Below are 20,862 nucleotides of genomic sequence, written 5' to 3'. Positions count from 1 at the left end.
GCTTTTGTTTCTGACAGCCTGACTTCAATTATGGCCACGGAAGGCAATGTAAGTACCCATGTGGGTTCCCCTTAGAACACCCCAGGCTTTAGATATTTCCAGTCTGATGAATAAGTAAAATAATAGACAAGTTGATTTTAAGTCCCCCTTTGTCCTCCATTTCGTTAACTTCTGTGGAATCAAATGACCCTGTTATCAAGCTGCAAGTCTTATGGCTTCTAAGTGTTTAAAACCTCTGGCTATTCGGAGATCAAAGAGTATAACCATGTACGGAACAAAACTCCTCCTGTGTTCTAAGAAGACAGTAACTATGATATTGGGAAACCTCTTATAGGACAATTTCTATTAATAACTGCATTGCAATTGTGGATTCCTTAAAAAAATATAACTCCTGGTTAGCCTGAAATAGATGAGTGCACTGAGCAAGTGTATTATTTGTATGGGTAAACGTATACAGGGAAAAATGAGGAAGTTGGTCATAGGGCTGCAGCATTTGGAATAGGAGAGGATGTGGAGTGGCATGGGGCTGTAGGTTGTGTATCTTTTGGCACATCTGATGACCTCACGATAGATGCAGATGTGATGTACAGGTGCTGGATCCACAGCTCAGTTGGTAGAGCACTTGCCTAGGTTCAAATGCAAGCATCACATAAACTGGGCATTGTGGTGCACATCTGTAACCTCGGCACTCAGGAGGTGGAGGCAAGGAGGGTAAGAAATTCAAGGTACATGGTGAGTTCCAGGTGAGCCTGGGTTGTATGTAGCTCTGCTTGAAAAAAAAAAAAAAAAGACTTTTCAGAAGAAGGAAGCATTGACTTACTTGGTACCAAACTGGGCACGTGAGTGTGGTTTCCGGATGCAAATTAGACAGCAGGTGTCAAGGCGAGTTGGAGCAGTAGCGATGGGGGCGTTCCCTGGACAGCTCCTGGAAAGTGCATCTCCCTAAAAGGCAGGGCGTCTGGCAAATTCTCTTTATGGCTTCCTGATCACTTTGCATCCCAGGCATACAACAACTGATCATACTTTACTTCTGTTCTAATTCTAAATGAAAGGAAAAGCTTGTCAGTCATAAGAAACAGTGGAAACTTGGACAGACAGAGCAGGAAACTAAAAAAAACGAAAGCATGGAGTACAGTTAGGTGTGTAGAGTCACCATTTAAAATGAAGGCATGAGAGAGGCAGTCACGTGCACTCCATGGATGGGTGTTTTTGATGTCAGAAATGTGAATTGTCACAGTGAAGGTAATGAGATAAGAGGGAGAATAAGTAGAGTGCTAATGGAAGATTTTTTGCCAGAAGTTGAAAGAGCGTGAGATACACTGGATATGACCAAAAAGCTTCTACAGTCAAGGGTAAAAGGAAACAGGTATCATAGGTATGTAGAGGAAGAGTCAGGAGGTCAGAGCAGCCAAATTTCATGAAAATTTAAAATTGTAGTTATGTTTTCTAGTGTGTGTGTGTGTGTGTGTGTGTGTGTGTGTGTGTGTGTGTGTGTGTATGGATATGTGCATGTTTGTGTAGGTACACACGTGCTGGTGGGTCAGAGGACAGCTTGATGACATTGGTTCTCTCCATCCATTTTGTGGGTTCTGGGGGTAGAATTCAGATCAGCAGACTTGGTTGCAAGCGCGTCGACTGGCTGTGCTGTCCTTCGGTACTTCAATGCTCGTCCACCCTTGAACTTATTTATTCATACGTGTGAATAGGCACACAATCCAAGGTGTGTGCGTGTGGCAGCCAGCGGACAGCTTGCTCGAGTTGGTCCTCTCCTTCGACCATGTGGGTCCTGGAGAAGGGTGATTACGGTTGGTGACAACTGTGCTTAGCTGCTGAGCCGTCCTTCCAGACCTCCAAGTTCATGAAAATGTAAAAAAATGTGTGTGCTTATAGGCATAGGTATCTGTGTCATATGGACGGAGAAATGGAAAAACAGAACAACCCCCCCCCCCAAAAAAAAAAAAAAAACCAGTGTTGCCAGGGCCTTGAATGATAACATGATCCCGGCATTACTTCAATTTTTCCACTGAAAGGGTGTAGTTTTCCAACCGAGAGAAATTAATTTTTCTGTGTGTAGGGGAGTGGAAAGTGGAGGTAACCTGAGTGCGTCTAACCCTGACATATTCACAGAAGTCTAGAAAGAAGGGAAAAAAAAAAAAACCCATCGCATGTTGTCTCTCATGCACGAACCCTTGCTCATGAAGTTTGTATGCATTTGTGGGTGTAAGTGTGGCTCTAGGCCTCCGGGCTAGAAAAGAAACGAAAAAGGAAGAGGTGTTGAAGAGAGGGAGGATGATAAGCCATACAGGACAGAAAGGGAGGTAGGGAGTCAGTGGAAGAGTTGAAAGTGGGGAGGGGTGGGGAGCAGAGAGCACAGAGGAATGGCAACCAGAAATACGTTTTGTTTGAAAGCGCCATAATGAAACTTCACTGTGTATGCTAATTAAAAAATAAAAAAAATTATCTGTTTCATATGCACTCAGAATCTATTACCTGTTGGGGGTCTGTGTTAGGTAAGAACTAGAGAGTTAGTTGACTTCAGATAATGGGGTCATTTGGATGAAAACGGCCCCCACAGGCTCTTAGGGAGTGGCGTTATTTGAAAGGATTAAATCATGTGGCCTTGTTGTATTGGTGTGGCCTTGTTGGAGGAAATGTGTCACTGGGGGTGGGCTTGGGGGTTTCAGAAAAAGAGACCTTGCTTTTCCTGCTGCCTGCCAGCCCAGATGTAGACTTCTCAGCTACCTCCCCAGCATCATGCCTGTCTGCATGCTCTCATGCTTCCTGCCATGATGATAATGGACTAAACCTCTGACACTGTAAGCCAGGTCCCATGAAATATTTTCCTTTATAAAAGTTGCTGTGGTCATGGTGTCTCTCCACAGCAGTAGAAACCCTAACTAAGGCAGATAAATTAAGATGGTCACCTCTTTGGAAAATAATTCTCAGGGATTAAAGAAAATAGCTGATGGTATTACCAGAGGTGTGACCCCTGACCTGGAGCCATCATCACAGTGGCATGTGACCCACTTCCCTTGGTCCTGGGCACCCGTGAATTCTGTTCTGGAGTGGAGACTGGCTATTTATGGAATTTCTTATTCCCTGAGCCCCGCTGCGCTCCAGCTTCCCTCAGCCCAGCTCCCGATCTGGCTCTATTTTCCTCTCATTCTCTCACGGCTCTCGGCACTGGGGGGCTCTATTAACTCTGCTCTTAAGCATTTCTCCCAGCAGCTCTTTGGCTTTGACCCTCCTTTATTTTTCCATTCAGAAAATTAGCTCAATTTTCTGCTGTCATTTGTTCCCTAAGTCAGATGGGGCAGAGGAGACCTATTTTTGTCCCACTCACTTCACAAGGTTTATTTGACACGTTTGACCTAATCACATCCCGGATTACACTTCATTTCCCCTAAACTCATGTTTGCTGAGCTTCACGAGCTGAGCACTCTGCCTGGGGCAGGAGTGCAAAGGTGAGTGACCCACTGTCTCATGCAGTAAAAGAAGATAGATACTCCTAGCCAGACGGTTCATCATCGGGACGTGCGTGATAAACAGTGCCCACAACTCCAAACAAGATTTAAGTATTTGAAATTTGGTTATGTGTAGCATTACTCATTTTGGCTCAGGTGGGTTGTTTGTAACCTGACAGTATTCTATTTTCTCTTCTAAAGAAAAGAGTGGAATTATTGAAGCTAAAGCTGGGGTTATACCTTGAAATAGTCAACTCACCAAATGCTAAGACTTGTCCCTCTTGCTACCACCCCTTCTGCAGAGTGACACTTACCCTTCCCTCTTCTCTTCAGGCTTTCCCCTGGACACCTCTTCTCCCAGCCCACCAGCCACCTATGTACTAGAGTGGCTTTTCTTTTTTCTTTTTTTCTAACATAATCTTTTTATTGATTATTTGGGAGTTTCACATAATGCACCCCGAGCATTTTTACTTCCCAGGTTTATAACCCCCAACCCTTGTGATTTCCCTTGCAGAAAAGAAAAATAAATAAATAAAATACCAAGTCCAATTTGTGTTGCCCATATACTCACTGGAGCATGGTCAGACTCTCAGAGGCCAGCCCCTTAAAGAAAACTGAGTTCTTCCCCACCTCCACCCCCAACGGTGGAGCTATCAACGGTAAAGAGCTATACTTGAGGACCCCTGTCACAATTTTTAAGAGTTTTCTTTAATGGTTTCTTGTCTAGACTGTTTCCTTTTGGGGAGGTGGTGGTGGTGGTGGCGGCGGCGGCGGCGGCGGCGGTGGCGGCCTGTGTTGTCATCCGAGTCCATGTTGATGTCTGTGGCCTGTACTAGAGCCATGATGGTGTCCATGGATCTTGCTGTGGCCAACATCCATATTGATGTCTTTGGTCTGTACTGCCACCAGAGACCATGCTGAGGTCCACAGCCCGTGCTGATACTGGAGGCCATGTGGATGTCCGTGGTCCATGCTGTCAGAAGAAACCATGTGGAAGTCCATGATTCGTGCTGCTGCTGACCTGAAAGGGCAAGGGAGCTGCTTTGGCAGCAGTATTGATGACTATAGACTCACAGTTGAGAATGAGAGACAGAGCAGGTTTTCTTATAGGCAGTTCTCATGGTGTCGCTTATTAGCTTGCATCGGCTTGGTGGCTACCCATTGGACTTCCTGTACACCTGATAGTTTAAAAACACGATTTTCAAGGCCCTGTGTAACATTACTTGGCCACTCAAGGTGGTCATCTGTCACTCTGTGCTGACGCTCACTGGTCAGCCATGCCTGCGCTGTTGTATCACATCCTCTTAGGCCTGGGTCTTTCTTTTTCAAGCAGTTGATGTGATCAGTTCATAGGCTGCCTTCCTTGACTGCACACTTCTGGTGAACTCTCCTTCTGTGCTTCTGTTACACCCTATTTGAACATTCACCTAAAAACCTCATTATCCTCGATTCATTGTGTACCCCATCTCTGTTCCTTTTCATCTTTTGACTCTCTGCTCCTCTCTCTCTCTCTCTCTCTCTCTCTCTCTCTCTCTCTCTCTGAATGTATGTATGTATGTGTATGTGTGAGTGTATGTATGTGTAAGTGCTCACGCACGTGTGTGCCTGTGGAGATCAGAGGTCAAGATCAGGTGTCTTACTCAATTGCACTGCTCCTTACTTTTTGAGACAGGGCCTCTCATTGGAAACTCCTGATTTGGCTAGAGTGGCTTGTAAGCCCAGAAGACCCTTCAGTATCTCCACGTCCCTAGCTTATGATCACAGATGTGTGTCACCATGTCTGACTTTTTTACATGGGTACTGGGGATCAAACTCAGATCCCCAGGCTTGTGTGGTGAACACTTCACCAACTGAGCTATCTTCCCAGCCTCTAGTCATCTCTTCCAAGTTTGGCTGGAAGCTGTCTGAGAGCATGGTTGGCAACAAGTATCTGGTTCTTGGCAATGAATAATTTTCTGGTAAGTGATTAGTGAATAATAGATAGTTGTCTGAGAAAAATAATTAAGGATCTGGGTCATTGCTTCTTGGGAGGTGTCTAACATGTCTAAGAATCCATATATGTATTTCTGGGCATCCATACAGCATCAACCAACCAACCAACCAACCAACCAACCAACCAACCAACCAACCAGCCAGCCAGCCAGCCAGCCAGCCAGCCAGCCAGCCAGCCAACCAACCAATCAACCAACCAACCAACCAACCAAAACAACCAACCAAACAACCATCCAACCATCCAACCATCCAACCATCCAACCATCCAACCATCCAACCAACCAATCAACTGACCAACCAACCAATAAATCAATCTAGCATATATTATTCTTTAAGACTTAACTAGAAATTCTCTGGTTTTGCATAATTTTAGTAGCAGTTTTTTTTTTTTAATGTGAGAATGGAGAGCAATCACACTTACATATATCAGGTTCATAAGGAACGGGACAGGCCCGATGCCTTTACTCCAGTTCACGTGTGTTTTACCTAAGACCCCAAAACAGTCTTGCTTTTGGAGATGGCTCTTATGGAGAAGAAATGCTAAGATTAACTCAGTTCAAAGCTGTCTGACTGTGTTTTCTAAAGAACTATTTTAAATGTCATTCCTTCACGGAATAGTGCCAGAGGACAACATGTCAGGTAAAAGGTTTCCCCGGAAACCAAGTCTAAAGTCGTACCTCCCTTGTTCCCGTGGTCATTATGTCTGGCACTGTGGTTGTGTTCCTTGACGCTGTCTGGACTCAGCTGTGGGGTGAGTGGGGTGCTCACCTCCTCTGCTGCTTCCTGTGCTGGCTTCACAGGAGGCTCTGCTTTGGCCCACTACTCAGAAAGCACTTATTACCTAGTGTTTATGTGATGATGGCAGTCAGTATCTTAGACTCCTGTCTTTAAGACACCCATGCTACCCTTCCTTTCTCTGGCCTGTGGTGTGAGGCCCAGGGATGTGGTAGTAGTTATGGCGAAGTGAGGAGTTTAGTTTCACATGTTGGATCACGTGAAAGGATGTGAAACCAAATTGCCAGTTTTGTGTTATTGGTAATAGCATGAACCCACATTGAAGTGATGTAGCCAGCGCTGCTCTATATGAGTCTGACCCCCCAGATCAGGCCCTGGAGACTGGGTCACACATCTGCTCCCACAGAGCTTCAATTAGGAAGGCTCCCTGGGCCACTAGGGATAGGTTACTGGGCAGGGTGGGAGGTGCTTGCTCCTTACCCCTGGAAAACTTCTGTTCCTATGGCATCTGTCTTGGGTTCCCGAGTCTCAGCACTTAGAGTGGACAGTTGAGATATGTTGAAAAGGGCACTGTGATTTTTGAGAAAATAGTGTGTTAGGTGAAGCTGGAGGTGTGCTTAGCACAAGTCCATTTTACTTTCAAGGAAAAATTGAGACCACTCTCCAGGTGGGCTGAAGTTTAGTGCCAGTTAATCTTAGGGGAGTTTTTAACCCTATAAATGTACCAGTTTCAGAGCAATAAATGCACTGGGGTAACTTTTAGATTGCCTAACGTCACTAATCTCCTTTTCCAGTGGAAGCTTTTTGCAGTCCAGAGTAATCCAGCAGCAGGAGCCTTTCCAGATGTTTGTCAACTCACCCTGTGGCAGGAACATAGGAATGCATCCTTCTTACTACAGCCATCAAAGGAAGCAAAAAATAGATACAAGATATGGTGTTTTGATTAGTTTGTGTCAGACACAGTATGTCTGAGCATAATACATCTACAAGAGCATGGGTTCTGTCTTGAAGTCTTGGCCAGAGGCACAGCCTGACTGCCAGGAGCCAATTATGAGCTGAAGTATTTTTAGTAGGGCCATCGTGGTATGTTACTGAGGCTGTCCAAGGTCTGCACTGTAGGTGGTGAGGTTGGATATGATGTACTGTTAGTTTCCGATCGAACAAAATAAGAGTTGGACAAAGGCAGCAGTAGCAGAACGGCACACAGATGGGAGATTAAACAGACACTGTGAGGCAACCTGGCCAGGGCAGTGATGGAGCACATGTGTGGGATGGGGAAAGGCCATAGAAATGACTCACAGTTCTGGGTTGAACCTTGGGTGGGCAGTGTTACTATAACGTGCATCCCTGTGAACCACACAGAGTAAAAAACATTTAAATCACGATACCCCTTTCAGAGGCATCAGTAGTAGCACATGCCAACAAGATTGGAGACTGAAGCAAAGCAACACACAGGCAAACAAAAGGCTTGGTCTGACCCCCTAGTTCTAAGTGATCTCTGTGTTCACCACAGTGGTGAGGTTCCTCATCTGTGAAACAGGGCAGAACAGGACATGCCTTGAAGGACCTTGGGAGGTCACATATAGCAGCCATTCTAATGACTACAAACAAAGAATACTGAGCGAAGTTAAGATCCATACAAGAGCTAATTAACCACCTTCCGAAGCCAGAGAAGTCTTCACGTAGAAGTGGCACTTGATAGGGTCTCAAAGGATTAGCTTACCCAGGGGAAGCATCGGGGAAGGAAAGGCATTTACAGAGTTGAGTCGCTAAAGTGCCTGAGACTTCTGCAGGATAGAGGGAAAATAAAGGTTTAGGAGAGAAAGCAGGTATTTGGTGGTATGACCAGAAAAGACACTAGGTTGACATTTCAATTGTAATTTTAAGATAGATTACTGAAAATGAAGTATATGCCCTCCATTCAAGCATGTGGCTGTGAGTTCACACTTAGCAACGCTCTAGTTTTCTTTGAGCAAATATCAGTGATCGACAAAGAGAAAGAGAAAGACAAGAAGTTATGGTTAGAGTCAAAGGCTTGCTAAACAGCTCTAGAAATCAAACCTGAAAGGCAGTAGGTATTCCTGAAGCCAAAGGTTTGATGGGTACCCGGCTGGTGATCTGAAAAGTATTTGTGGGTTCTATGGCAGGTTTAGAGAGGGAGAAAAATAGTAAATATGGGGGAAATGAGGTTCATTCACTGGTGACCGTGGCAAACAGGGGCTCCCTGTGTATGAAAGGGCTCTGGATAGAAGAAAAGAGATCACAACTGGCCATCGTAGCGGGGGAGGAAATGCAGGCAGGCTCGAAACCAGGAAGTAAAGAGGACCATCAACGGGATGAGTGTGAGATAAGCAAGATTCCCAACCAGGATTTCAAGTGATTGTACAGCTAGCATTCATTAAGGAGAGGTAATCTGAAATCCCCAGAGAGCAAGGAGAGAGATGGAGACAGAAAGGAGGAGAAGGGGAGAGAGGAATTTTATAAACATTTTTTTTTGTTAGTGGATACTATGTGTGTATCTTCTCTCTGCCACATTCACATGCTGAAGTCCCAATCCAATTCAAGATGGGGCGCTGTTAAGAGATGTGTTGAAAGGTCATAGGTCATGAGGGTTGTGCCCTTATCAGCCCTTATATGAGAAAGATGGATTTCTTATTGGCCATGTGAGGATATATTAAGATCACAGCTGTCTGCAAGTCAGGAAGAGGTCATCACCATTGTTAGCAACTTGACCTTATCCATCCCAGCTTCTAGAACCAAAATGATATTTTGTTTTATTTTTTTTAAGTCACCCAGTCTGTGGTTTTCTGTTATACCATCCAATCTGACTAAGAAAAATTTTAAAACACATTAAAAATAATGCAAAAAAGGTAGGCTATACAATAAAAAAATAGGAGATATCATTTTGAGTTAAGATTTTTTCCCCTCTCTCCTTCCCTCCCTCCCGCCCACCCTTCCTTCCTTCTTTCTTTTTTCCTTCCTTCCTTCCTTTTTTTAAAAAAATTTTTGAGACAGTTTCTCTGTAGACTAGACTGGCCTCAAACTCGCAGAGATCTGCCTGCCTCTGCCTCCCGAGTGTTGAGATTGAAGGCGTGCCCCACCACCACCCAGTGAGTTAAGAGTTTTAAACTCTAATGGACAAATGAAGGATGGGGTTCTAAGAATTTTTTTTTTTGAGACAGGGTTTCTCTGTGTAGTTTTGGTGCCTGTCCTGGATCTTGCTCTGTAGATCAGGCTGGCCCTGAATTCACAGGGACCCACCTGGCTCTGCCTCCTGAGTGCTGGGATTAAAGGTGTGTGCTACCACCACCACCACCACCACCACCACCACCACCACCACCACCACCACCACCACCACCACCACCACCACCACCACCACCACCCAGCTTTTTTCTGCCTCTGCCTCCCGAGTGCTGGGATTAAAGGTGTGTTCAACCACACTGGCTTTATTTCTCTTTAATAAATGAATTCTGTTTTAGATTTTTCTTTTCTTCTTTTCTTTTTTAAAAATATTTATTTATTTATTATGTATAAAGTTCTCTGCCTGCATGTATGCCTGTAAGCCAGAAGAGGGCACCAGATTTCCCTTGTGGTTGCTGGGAATTGAACTCAGGACCTCTGGAAAAACAATCAGTGCTCTTAACCATTGAGCCATCTCTCCAGCCCAGAACCTTTTAAAAAAATATTTTGGAGTCTTTCAAAACCTTGATCCAAATGGAAAAGTTGGATCTTGAAATTACTTAGTAATATTTAAAAAAGAAGATATCATTCTTGAAATAGAAAGCTCAATATGTGAGATAAAATCAATATTGAACTCCATTCCTCCCAACTGTGTATGTGTGTGTGTGTGTGTGTGTGTGTGTGTGTGTGTGTGTGTGTGTGTGTATGTGCGCACACATGTGCATGTATGCATGTGTGCGTCAACCTTGACTGTTAGTCCTCAGGAGCTGTCCAGGGTCTCCCACTGGCCTGAAGCTCACTAAGTGGACTTGCCTCATTATTAACAAGCCTCAGATATCTTTCTGTCTCCCTCACCGCGTGGCTGAGATTATAGGCACATGCTACCATGCCAGAGTTTTACATGGGTGGTGGCCATCAAGCTGAGGGCCCTATGCTTATGAAGTAAGCACTGAGTCCTCTCCTCAGCCAAACATTGGACACTTGCTACCAAACCCGACAATCAGAGTTTCGTCCCTGGAATCCACACAGTGGAGGAGAAACCTGACTCCTGCAAGTTGTCTTCATTCACACACACACACACACACACACACACACACACACACACACACACTCTAAATAAATAAATAAATAGTTCAAAAATTGCATGTTTCATGAGGGGATTGTAAATGGACACTCTGAAAGCAACTTGAAAATAACTAAACACTTGAAGATACACCTATCCTATTACCATGCAATTCCAGTTCAGATGGTTATCAAACCCAGAGTAACATGTGTATAAACATGCAATGTATATGCATACATTTACAGAGTTGTTAATTGCCAATTTATAGCTGTATAAATTAGCACACACTGTGAAAACATGAAAGCTCATTATTGAAACAATGGATAAAGAAATCACAGAACATTTATTCATTGTCACACTGAAAATGAGCTATCGCTACATGCACTAACATGGAAAAAAGATCAAAAGTGAAGTAGGGGAGAATGTCCACAATGGGGCAATTGTTTAACTGTCACAGTTACTAAGATGGAGGTGGGAATGAAAACATGATCAGGTTGGAGGACTGTGGGGGAAGTGGATGAGGGGAGGGACCTGGAGAGATGGCAGTATCTATATTTTATTTTCTTAAGTGTGTCAAAAATAAGAAAAGGAGGAAGAAGAACATGATGTTCAATAATTCAGAGTATGGTGTCGCTGAAGCATCTCATACCGACCTGTCAATTTGCTGTCAAGTATGCATCGTTCACCGAGTACAAGGAGTTTCAGCAGAAAGCATGGTTTGAGAGAGAGCATGTGGCTTTATCCACCCCGACCTTGAGCCCACCTGGTACTGTCATATCTCCTCATCAATGCTGTGTACATTTCCTTAGTTCCCACTCATTCCAGAACCTGCTGGAATTTGTCTTGTGGCCCCAAACAGTATTAGGACTATGTAGTCAAGATTTCTGTGATGGTCTAAATCTAAAATGTCCCACACAGACTTGTGTGCTCGAACACATGGTCCCCAGTTGGTCACAGTCCCCTTGAGACACAAGATCTACCCACTGTAAAGTAGGTCACCAGGTCTGAACCCCGAGGGTGATAGCCAGCTTCCCGACCTGGATCTTTGTTTCCTGGCCTGAAGCAACAGACAGTCTCGAGCTCCAGCTGCCCAGGACCTAGCTGCTGCATTGTCTGTTCTCTGTCATGGTGTATTTCCTGAAACGGTGGGAGTCCCCAACTCCTCCCCTTAAGGTGCTCTGAGCACGTATTTTGTCACAGTGATGAGAAAAATAATACTACAGAAAAGCTCTAATAAACTATTCCCTTTAAAGAATCAGAATTAGGTGCCTCGGGCAACCTTTCCTTTGGAGTCTCTCCCTCACTTTCATGATACTCTCCTCCTGAGTTTGATTCTGGGTGTCCCTGTTCAGTTAGCTCAGGGGACATTTTTTATTGCTTTACTGTTTATGTGTTGGTCTTCCTTCAGAACTTTATCCCTAGCCTTTGCCATTCTATAGCTTTTCCAGGAGATCATACCCAAGCTCAAAGTCTCACTACCTATCTCTATTATTCACTACCAGAGAGATGTTTTTTTTCCATATTTCAATATTGCATAATGTTTAAGTGGTTAGTATTCTGAAAAAGTTAAGCAAAGTTTAAGTGCATTTCCACAGGTAAATTTTTACTAACCAAATGCCTTACAATTCCTTTTAAAAAGTCGAGTTTAGTTTTCCAACAATATAGAAGGATACTAGTGGAAATGTCAGTTATTTGTGGGGAATCCGAAACTCAGAGATTTTTGTTACTTAGTAATGGTAGTTTATTCTGCCAGGCATGTGAGGAATATACCACAGAAAGTGACAGATACTGCAAGACAGTGGTCATACAAACGAAAAATCATTTGTCCACTTTGATGGTTAGCTTTAATTGTCAACTTAATACAATCTAGAATTATCTGGGAAGAGAATCTCAATCAGGGATTATCTACTTGGGCTGGCCTGGAGCATGTATGTGGGGGATTGCCTTAAGTCAACTGATGTGGAAAGACCCAGTCCACTGTGGGCAGCACCATTCTGTAGGCAGGGGTTCCCGAACTGTGTAAGAGTGAGCTGAGCACAAGGAAGTAAGTGAGCATGTCTGCATTTATTTATTTCTACTCTTGACTGTGGATGTGATGTGACCAGCTGCTTCAAGCTCCTGTAATCGCGACTTCCTTCACAGTGATGACTTAAAGTCAAATGATAAGTTAACATAAGCCCCTCTCTCTGAAGTTGCCTTTTGCCATGGTGTTTTACCACAGCAACAATAATGAACCCAGAGTGTCTACGTATCACTATACAATGTTTGCTAAAGAACAACATCACTGAACATGCTTGTGTGTATGCGTGTATGTGTGCATAGATGTATATGTGGAGGTCAGAGGTCTACTTCAGGTATTATTCCTCCGGAACAATGCATCTTGTTATTTGAGTCTTTCATTGGCCTGAAACTCGCTGAGTAGGCTGGTCTGGCTGGCTGGCATGTTCCAGGGATCTGCCTGTCTCTGCCTCCCTAATGCTGACATTATAAACACACCACCATACCTGGCTCTTTAACACGATTTCTAGGCACCTAACTGACGTCCTCATGCTGTGCAGCAAGCACTTTACGGACTGAGCCACCTACTCGGCCCTCAGATGAAACATTTGAGCCATCTTTCACAAGGCCAAAGGAAAAGTACACTTTTCTTCAATAAAAACTATGCATGTATTTTCCATGAGAATTTCCTTCAAATTTTAGACCTATTTTAGGGAAAATTTAGATTTTTTAGAAAAAGTCATCGGTTTTCTCTATAACATCTAAACAGGAAGAAAGTAAGTTGGGAGGAATGTCTTATTTGACTCTAAATGTCTGTGACAGTTGGAATCGTCTCACAGAACGCTCAAGCGGCTGTTAATGTTTTCACCTCCCCGGTGAGAAAGCCACATGAAGGTCTTGAAACTGACTAGTTCATGGGTTCCACTTCCTGTTGTGAGGGGGAAAATGTGTCTTAGACTCAGTAGAGCTCTCAAAGGTTGTTTTCATCCCTTTCCGTAGAGCAGTTAGTTGGGTTTCAAAGGCACGTATATCAAGTGAAACCGAAACACTCAGTAATTTATTTTTTTCTCTAATGTGAAGCCTGTTTCTGGCCAGGGGAAAACACTGAACAGTTAGTAAGTTTGCTTGGTTGGGGGGACTCTCAAAACAGGCTTGAATCCCAAGGAGCTTGCTTGGAGAGATGGAACACTTTGCTGGGGTGGGATGGGGCTGTGTTGACCTGAGGTGGACTCTTAACTTTCAACCCCGGCTAGGCGCAAGAATCCAGCTGTAGATCTAAGGCTGGTCTCGGGAGAAATGAAGACACATTTTGATTTGGGGATTTCCCTGGAAACCACTGTAGGCTTGATGATGGAGCTGAAGAGCTAGCAGGGTCACTGGGAGCCAACAAGCTATGACTGGAGACACCCAGTTCCCTGTTCCATGGGTGAGAAGTCAAGGAATGAAAGTCACCTCTGTACTTCCCTTCCATGACTCCACAGCTGTCCCCTGGGCATTGCCTCCTATTTTCTTGTCCTTTTCTTTTTTCTTTTTCTTTTTCTTTTTCTTTTTCTTTTTCTTTTTCTTTTTCTTTTTCTTTTTCTTTTTCTTTTTCTTTTTCTTTTTCTTTCTTTCTTTCTTTCTTTCTTTCTTTCTTTCTTTCTTTCTTTCTTTCTTTCTTTCTTTCTTTCTTTCTTTCTAGCTTCTGTTGTTGTTTGAAGTAGTTTCATCTTGTTTACCTGGGGCTCCAGCCTTCTAGGAATAAGCTTGGATACATACCCCTGCTTTCTCTCCTCTGCTGTTCTCAGTCACTTCATTTGCTCCTTGGGGTCCCAGATTTCCCAAACCTTACTGACTATCAAACCTCTACTCTCACTGTCCTTAGCCCCTGCTCTCAATTTGGACAATATTACATAACCAGGAGGGTACTAATGGGATTTACTGATCTCAGGATACTGCCACAAATAAAAAAGAAACAAAGAAAGCCCAGAGACCAAGGAAGAGTAGGGATCTTAGGCCAAGAAGTTGGCAGTGTGGGAAATATTAGGGAAAGGGAGGGGAGATGAGCCCCTTAACATGATAATATATTTAGACTTAATTAGCATGCCAAGGTTAACACACGTTGAGTTTGCTTAAATATTGTCCTCAAAGAGATCAGTCAATGATCTAAGGGAAGAAAGGATGTTCATAAAATAAAAAGCCAGTTCAGGATTGCACTCGTTTTGTATCCCTAAAGAAACACGATTTAACCTTAACTCCATCCTCTCTGCTGAGGGAAACACAAATCACACTTACGGTAAAATGACGAGTCTTAAGTGGCCATCTTGGCTGCCTGATTAGAAGCAATCTGTAGAACTATATACTCTCAGCTAGCCGACAGTTGATGGCTTCTACGTTTTCTTGAATTTGCTGGACTTTTCCCCCTTTATTAGGAGGAAAGTTTGCTCAGTTAACAAACACCTCACATACCAGCAGAGCACCCCAGGCATGCTGAATAAAATATCTGCTCCTTAGAAGTGAGACTCCACTGGGCACTGCAGAGGGTCCCAGGAGTGGATCCCACACAGGAAGCCTCAGCTAGCATTGGGTATGTGGAAAGTATGAAACTTACTTACAAGTGGTATAATTTACTTAACTACAAAAATAAGAAACTGTTAAATGTTATTAGGTGGAGCTCTGGGAACCCCACAGTAGATGGGAGGAAAAAAAATGATGAGTCTTATTAATTGTGTTTACTTATCTTTGCATATCTCCATGATATGGTGATATGGGATTATTCACAAAAACATTTTTTAGTTATCAGAATATTTTCACAAATAAATCTTGGCAGATCTCGAGACTTATGGGATTAGAATTCATATAACACACACACACACACACACACACACACACACACACACACACACACACTTATATCTGTGTTGTTCTATAGTTCATTCTGCCCTGAGTCTGCCCTGTCTCAAACTCCTGAGTATTTCTGGAAACTATCTTGATTTTATTTTATTTACAAATGAGGAAATAGGTTTAGAGTGAGTTTCCTTGGGTAATATAGCTCCTTGTTAATTCTGGGCCTGTGGCTTTATATTCCCTTGCCAAACATACAACAGCATCACATGCACCATTCATCAGTAGCTGGAGATGTGCACTACTAGTCAGATGCATCTGGAGTACCACCAAATTCATGAGATTACCTACCAACTTCTAGAGCTACTTTTAAGTTTAAATGTCGAAGCCTCTGCTTGTTAATAAAAGTGAAAATTATCTAAAACTGAAGAATTTCAGCTTAGATGCTGTAGAAAAAAAAGAAAAAATTTTAAAGCTAAAGTTTTCTGTAATATTTATACACACACATGGAGGGAGGGAGGGAGGGAGAGAGAGAGAGAGAGAGAGAGAGAGAGAGAGAGAGAGAGAGAGAGAGAGATTTGCAAACATATTTTTTCCTTGGGTTTCCCAGTTTTGTTTGGAATCCAATTTCATACTACTTGGTGAAAATGTGTTCTGAAAAATGTGTGTATTTTATATAAATTGTCATGTCTGATTTGAATATTTGAATATTTATCTTCTATAAAACATGTGAGAAATATTCAGAGGTAAAGATAGAATAAGATATGTAAATTTGGCTGTGAATAAGAAATTCCAGATCAGGAGGAGGCTTTAGAGTCCCTGAGGTCACAAAAGAAGAGATTAGGAATTTCTTTCCCAAGGCTATTTAATTCCCGTGCTGTAGGTAGAACCCTGTGTATTAGCAAGAGCATGAAATTAGTCTGATGTGAGCATTTAACAGCTTGAGATGGAAACAATTATTCTCCAGTTTTATTTAAATAATCAATATTATTTAGAAGTCAAGAGAGAGAAGAGATGTTTCTTCTCTCACAAAAATGTATAGGTAAAGTATTTCATGATTTTCTAAAAGTTCCTCAAGCCCGGCGCCCTCACTAGCCAAGTGAGTAGCCCAACTAGCAGGAGTTGCTTGTGGGAGGAAACAGGAAGCATTACAGATAAATGCCCTGTTACCTTTTTCCAGGTTCAGCTCAATGTACATTGATTCTAATTAGCACATTTTGTGCCTCAGCTCGTAGCTCCCCTTGAGCTCTGCTTGGAGAGTTTCTTTCTTTCTTTTTTTTTTTAGAATCCACCCCGCTCATAAACACTGCCGCCCCCTCCCTCCTTCTCTCTTTACAAATGTTACAACACAATCAGAAATTGCCTCTTTTCTTTCCTTCCTGCATTTCCAGCAGGTTCCCCTGCGTCAGAAGCCGAGGAAGAAAACTCAAGGTAATTAGATCCCTTTTGTTCCTTTATCCCTTTCTTGTATGTGTGTGTGGATTTTTTTTTCTCTTTCTCCTGGATGCCTTCTTGGGCAGGGGATCAGATTCTTGTGTGTCTGAGTTTAATATCAGGAGACGGATGGCAGATTAAATTTTGGGCTTGCTTTTGGACTGATTTTAAGAAAGGATGACACGCTGTTCATTCGGACCTGCTGTCCCTCGGGCTTTGTCCACAGAGCTTAGAGAGCTGGCACCGAGTGAGGAAGTCCCCGGGGTCCTAGGTGGGCTTTAACCCTTCCGTGTGTGTTGCGTAACTGCCACTGTTACTGTGGGAAGGACCCGTGTGTCTGCCACAATGTGCCTGCCAGCTCTGAGAGTCTACGTTTTCAACTTACTCTTTTTGACTAAGGTTTTCAGACCTATGCTTGCGTATAAGTCTCACTGCCTCTTTGCCCGGGTTTTCTAGGCACCGAATGAATGTTTAAAAATAGAGCAGATACATGGATCTCTCTCTCTCTCTCTCTCTCTCTCTCTCTCTCTCTCTCTCTCTCTCTCTCTCTCTCTCTCCTTCCTTCCTTCCTTTTTTTTTTTTTACATTCACTTTGTATGAATGAAAATCTCTAACTAGCCCTTGCCATATAAACAACTGAAAGTTGCCTTTTATCTTGTCACCCGAGTCCGGGTCACACTCACCTGTTCGTATAACTGTTGCAGGATTTTTCACCATGAGTCGGAGGAGGATATCCTGCAAAGATCTGGGCCATGCTGACTGCCAGGGTTGGCTGTACAAGAAAAAGGAAAAGGGGACTTTCCTAAGCACCAAGTGGAAAAAGTTCTGGGTGGTGCTGAAGGGGTCATCGCTGTACTGGTACAGCAATCAAATGGTGAGTGGTCCCTCCCTCCTCCTGCCCCAGCCTCGTGGCCAAAAAGTGGCTTCTAGAGTATAGAGCAGGTAATCCCTGTGGGGAAGTTGATTCTGGTCTCTGGGAGTTGGAGCAGAGCAAAGCAGCAGATTTGATAGAGGACTCATTTCTGCTCCAAGAACTATGTAGGTTAGTGAGCTGTGCCGCTGGGAGGAGAAGCCATCTGGCTTTACTATTCTGATTGGAGAGGAAGGGAAAGGGATCCCAATTATATCCTTGCTTAAGGAGGGAGCCGTTTGGTTCTACTGATGTGATTATTCTGTGGGGTCCTAATGATTCCAGCATCTGTCTGGATATGGTTCTCTGTGGGAACTTTGCATTGCTAAGGTCCTGTTAAAAAGGGACTCGGCATTGCCCTCTACCAAGAGCACAAATCCATGGGCTCAGAGACACAATATCCAACTCTTCCCCCACTGTCTTCTCCTCCTGGTCTTTGCGAGGTGGCTTGGTTCAGGATTGCTCATCCCTATGCCAGCCTTGTGTAGGGACTGGTGACGTTGGTCCGTGATGATATTAAATAAGTGCTGTGAAAACAACGCTCACAGAGGTAGTTGCAGAATTTGTCCTTTGATGGCCACACACTACTGTGGTCAGCTTCATGGTTTGACTGTTGAAAAAGAGCTGGAAATGAAGTTATTGCGTTTGTCTTTTGCGGCTGGAGATATCTCGAGAGGGACATCAGTGTTGTTGAAAATAATCTGCAGAGCTTTGCAGGTAGATATTTTGTTGCTGACCCTGGGGAAATGGGAATCCACTGCAGGTTTGGGAAGAACTGGGGTCTCTTTGTGATTGAAGAAGACCAATAGAGAAAGCTCATTTACTCATCTAAAGGAATAGTACTAACTTAAGCCAACCTGGGACTTCAACACAGCTTCCTTCTTAAGGGGAATTAAGGTTGATATAAGTATTTCATGTTTTCTGTTATTCTATTTTTAATTTTAAAATTGTATTTATTTATTAGTGTGTGTGTATGTATGTATGTATGTATGTGTGTGTGTATGTATGTATGTATGTGTGTGTGTGTATATGTGTGTGTGTGTATGTATGTGTGTGTGTATATATGTGTGTGTGTGTGTGTGTGTGTGTGTGTGTATGTATGTGTGTGTGTGTTTGGGTATAGACGTGTCACCACTCATGTGTGGATGTCAGAGGACAACTTACAAGAGACAGTTGTTTCTTTCCACCGTGTGGGTCCCTTGGTTCTAACTCAAGTGGTCAGCGATGGCAACCAGCTGAGCCATCTCTCCAGCATTCATTTCCTAATTTTGTAGGCTGTGGCATTTCAGTTGTTATCACAAGTATTTGTCACTGGCATCTTTCTTAAGATGAGCTGATCTGAGTTACCCTATAAACAGCCCCGAGGGATCTCTTGAGCCTGTAGGACAGATTGAGTGTCGTTGGAACAAGATGCATCTATGGGCTAGAACAGGGTTTAGGATTAAGCGGTTAATCCATCTCATCATTTGGCCAGAAGGCACTGTCCGTGTCTTAGTAGAAAGTGAAAGAAGTCCTCCCTGGAGCCACCCCACTGCAACTTGGCTCCTTTGGCTTCTCCAGCTTCTGTTTCTCTTAGGAGAGTGGCTCCAGTTACTCTCAGGCATCAGACCTTCCTAATTTTAGGCATCAGGAAACTCACTCTTCTGCATGGAGCAACCATGTTGGCTTGGACTAGAGAGAGGAAAAGATGGAGTCTTAGATGTCTGTGGGCTCCCCATCCCTGTGTGCTTTCATCAGATGCAGAAAGTAAGCTTCTGGATGCTGGCTCTCTGTTTTAGAACATTCAATTAGCAGCATCAGTTTGAGAATAAGCTTGGTTGGCCAGAGGAGTAGAGGGTTATTCATGGTATACAAAAGGAAGAGTCTTCCATGGAGGACTTCTCAAGTTCTTTTGTTTTCTCTTTCCCATCCTTGTTCCTGACATCTTAATTGTATATTTGTTGTGGGTAGACCTCAATGAAGATTTAATTAGCAGTCATATTCCTGCTGTCCGTGTTAATACCAACTGCAATGTAACAGTCAAACACGCCCTCACAGAAAAATATGCGCTTATTGTCTCTACTTGAAGAATTTAGATTTAATAGCTAAGGCACTTAAAAGTTGACTAATTTCTTCTCCTTTCTGAGTTCCTTATACTTTTGGAGGGCCATCCCTGTTCTTTGTGACTTTGCATATAGCAGGATGGCCTATCCCATGGAACATCTGCCATATGCCAAGGAATGTTCTAGGTACTCCACACACAGGCTCTTACCTATTCTTCAGAACAACCTCTAGCTGGGTGTGTTGGCACAGGCTTATAGTCTTAGCTTCTCAGGAGGATGAGGCAGGAGAATTGCAAGTTCAAAGCCTGCCTGGGCTATAGAGTAAATTCAAAGATAGTCTTGTCAACTTGGCAAATCACTGTCTCAAAATGAAAAAGAAATAGAAAAAAGGCTGAGGATATAACTCGGTAGTAGAGTGCTTGCCTAACATAAGTGAGGTCCAGGGTTCAATCTCTGCAGGGAGATAGAGACAGAGACAGAGACGGACAGAGATAGAGAGCCACAGACCTCTGAGGCATGCTGTAAAAGTTGGTAAGATTAAGACCCAGTGTAAACTGCCCAAGTCATGTGTGAAGGAAGTGGACAAAAAGTGCTTCCTGTCCAGGCCTCTTTGATTTCTAAGTGCATACTGATGATGACATGTTACCCTGAATCTTCCCGGGGAACCAGATAAATGATATCATTACATTGCCCTGTTTCCAGAAAGAGGCTGAGAGAACATCTCTAGAAGTGGCAATTCTGCTGTGAACATATGAGCTATCCTATTAGACTCCTTTGCCCATCCCTGTTGCTGTCAGTATTGCCCAAGGACTTTGCCATCCTCTCCTCTGTGCTTGTCTGTTGGTACCCAGCCATCAGCGAATGGCTCACCTCCTTTCTGCTCACATTGCTTCTCCCAATACCACTACCCAGACTTCCTTGGGAAAGATCATCAGTCATTTCTCACATAGCATTTCATTGGCTTGGAGTGTATCAGAGCATGTGTAGCTTCACACCACTTCTTACAATACCACATATAAGCCACAAAATCTCAGTTAGTGGAAAAAAAAAACTGGAATTAAACGCTCTACCCTCACTTTCCTGTGCCCTTAGGGTAAAGCTCAAACCCACTCCCTGGCTCAAGGTATCACCTTAACTGGTACCCTTTCTTCCTTCTTAGTACTTCCCATCTTAACCCAACCTAAGCCTTAGTGATGGAACTTTTGATTCCTATTGATGTGT

The 20,862-nt window shown here is 43.4% G+C and overlaps 1 protein-coding gene across 7 annotated transcripts in view; it reads left to right on the top strand.

Moving 5' to 3' along the window:
- Nucleotides 1-20,862, top strand: part of Ipcef1 (interaction protein for cytohesin exchange factors 1) — a 159,780-nt gene that overhangs the window by 71,216 nt on the left and 67,702 nt on the right. For 3 of the 7 annotated variants that reach the window (XM_076552840.1, XM_076552842.1, XM_076552841.1), the window contains 3 exons: nt 2-48; nt 16,650-16,686; nt 17,394-17,563. In XM_076552840.1, the coding sequence (XP_076408955.1) occupies nt 31-48; nt 16,650-16,686; nt 17,394-17,563 (225 nt within the window). In that variant the 5' untranslated portion in view covers nt 2-30. Of the gene's footprint in view, nt 1; nt 49-16,646; nt 16,687-16,833; nt 16,961-17,393; nt 17,564-20,862 lie in introns of those variants that run through there. The other 4 variants (XM_015996781.3, XM_076552838.1, XM_076552837.1 and 1 more) reach the window with 2 other exon arrangements.

The sequence above is a fragment of the Peromyscus maniculatus genome, chromosome 16 (assembly GCF_049852395.1).
Source record: "Peromyscus maniculatus bairdii isolate BWxNUB_F1_BW_parent chromosome 16, HU_Pman_BW_mat_3.1, whole genome shotgun sequence".
Classification (NCBI taxonomy): Eukaryota; Metazoa; Chordata; class Mammalia; order Rodentia; family Cricetidae; genus Peromyscus; species Peromyscus maniculatus.
The sequence above is the reverse complement of the archived record's forward strand: the minus strand, read 5'-3'. Positions and strand labels throughout refer to the sequence as shown.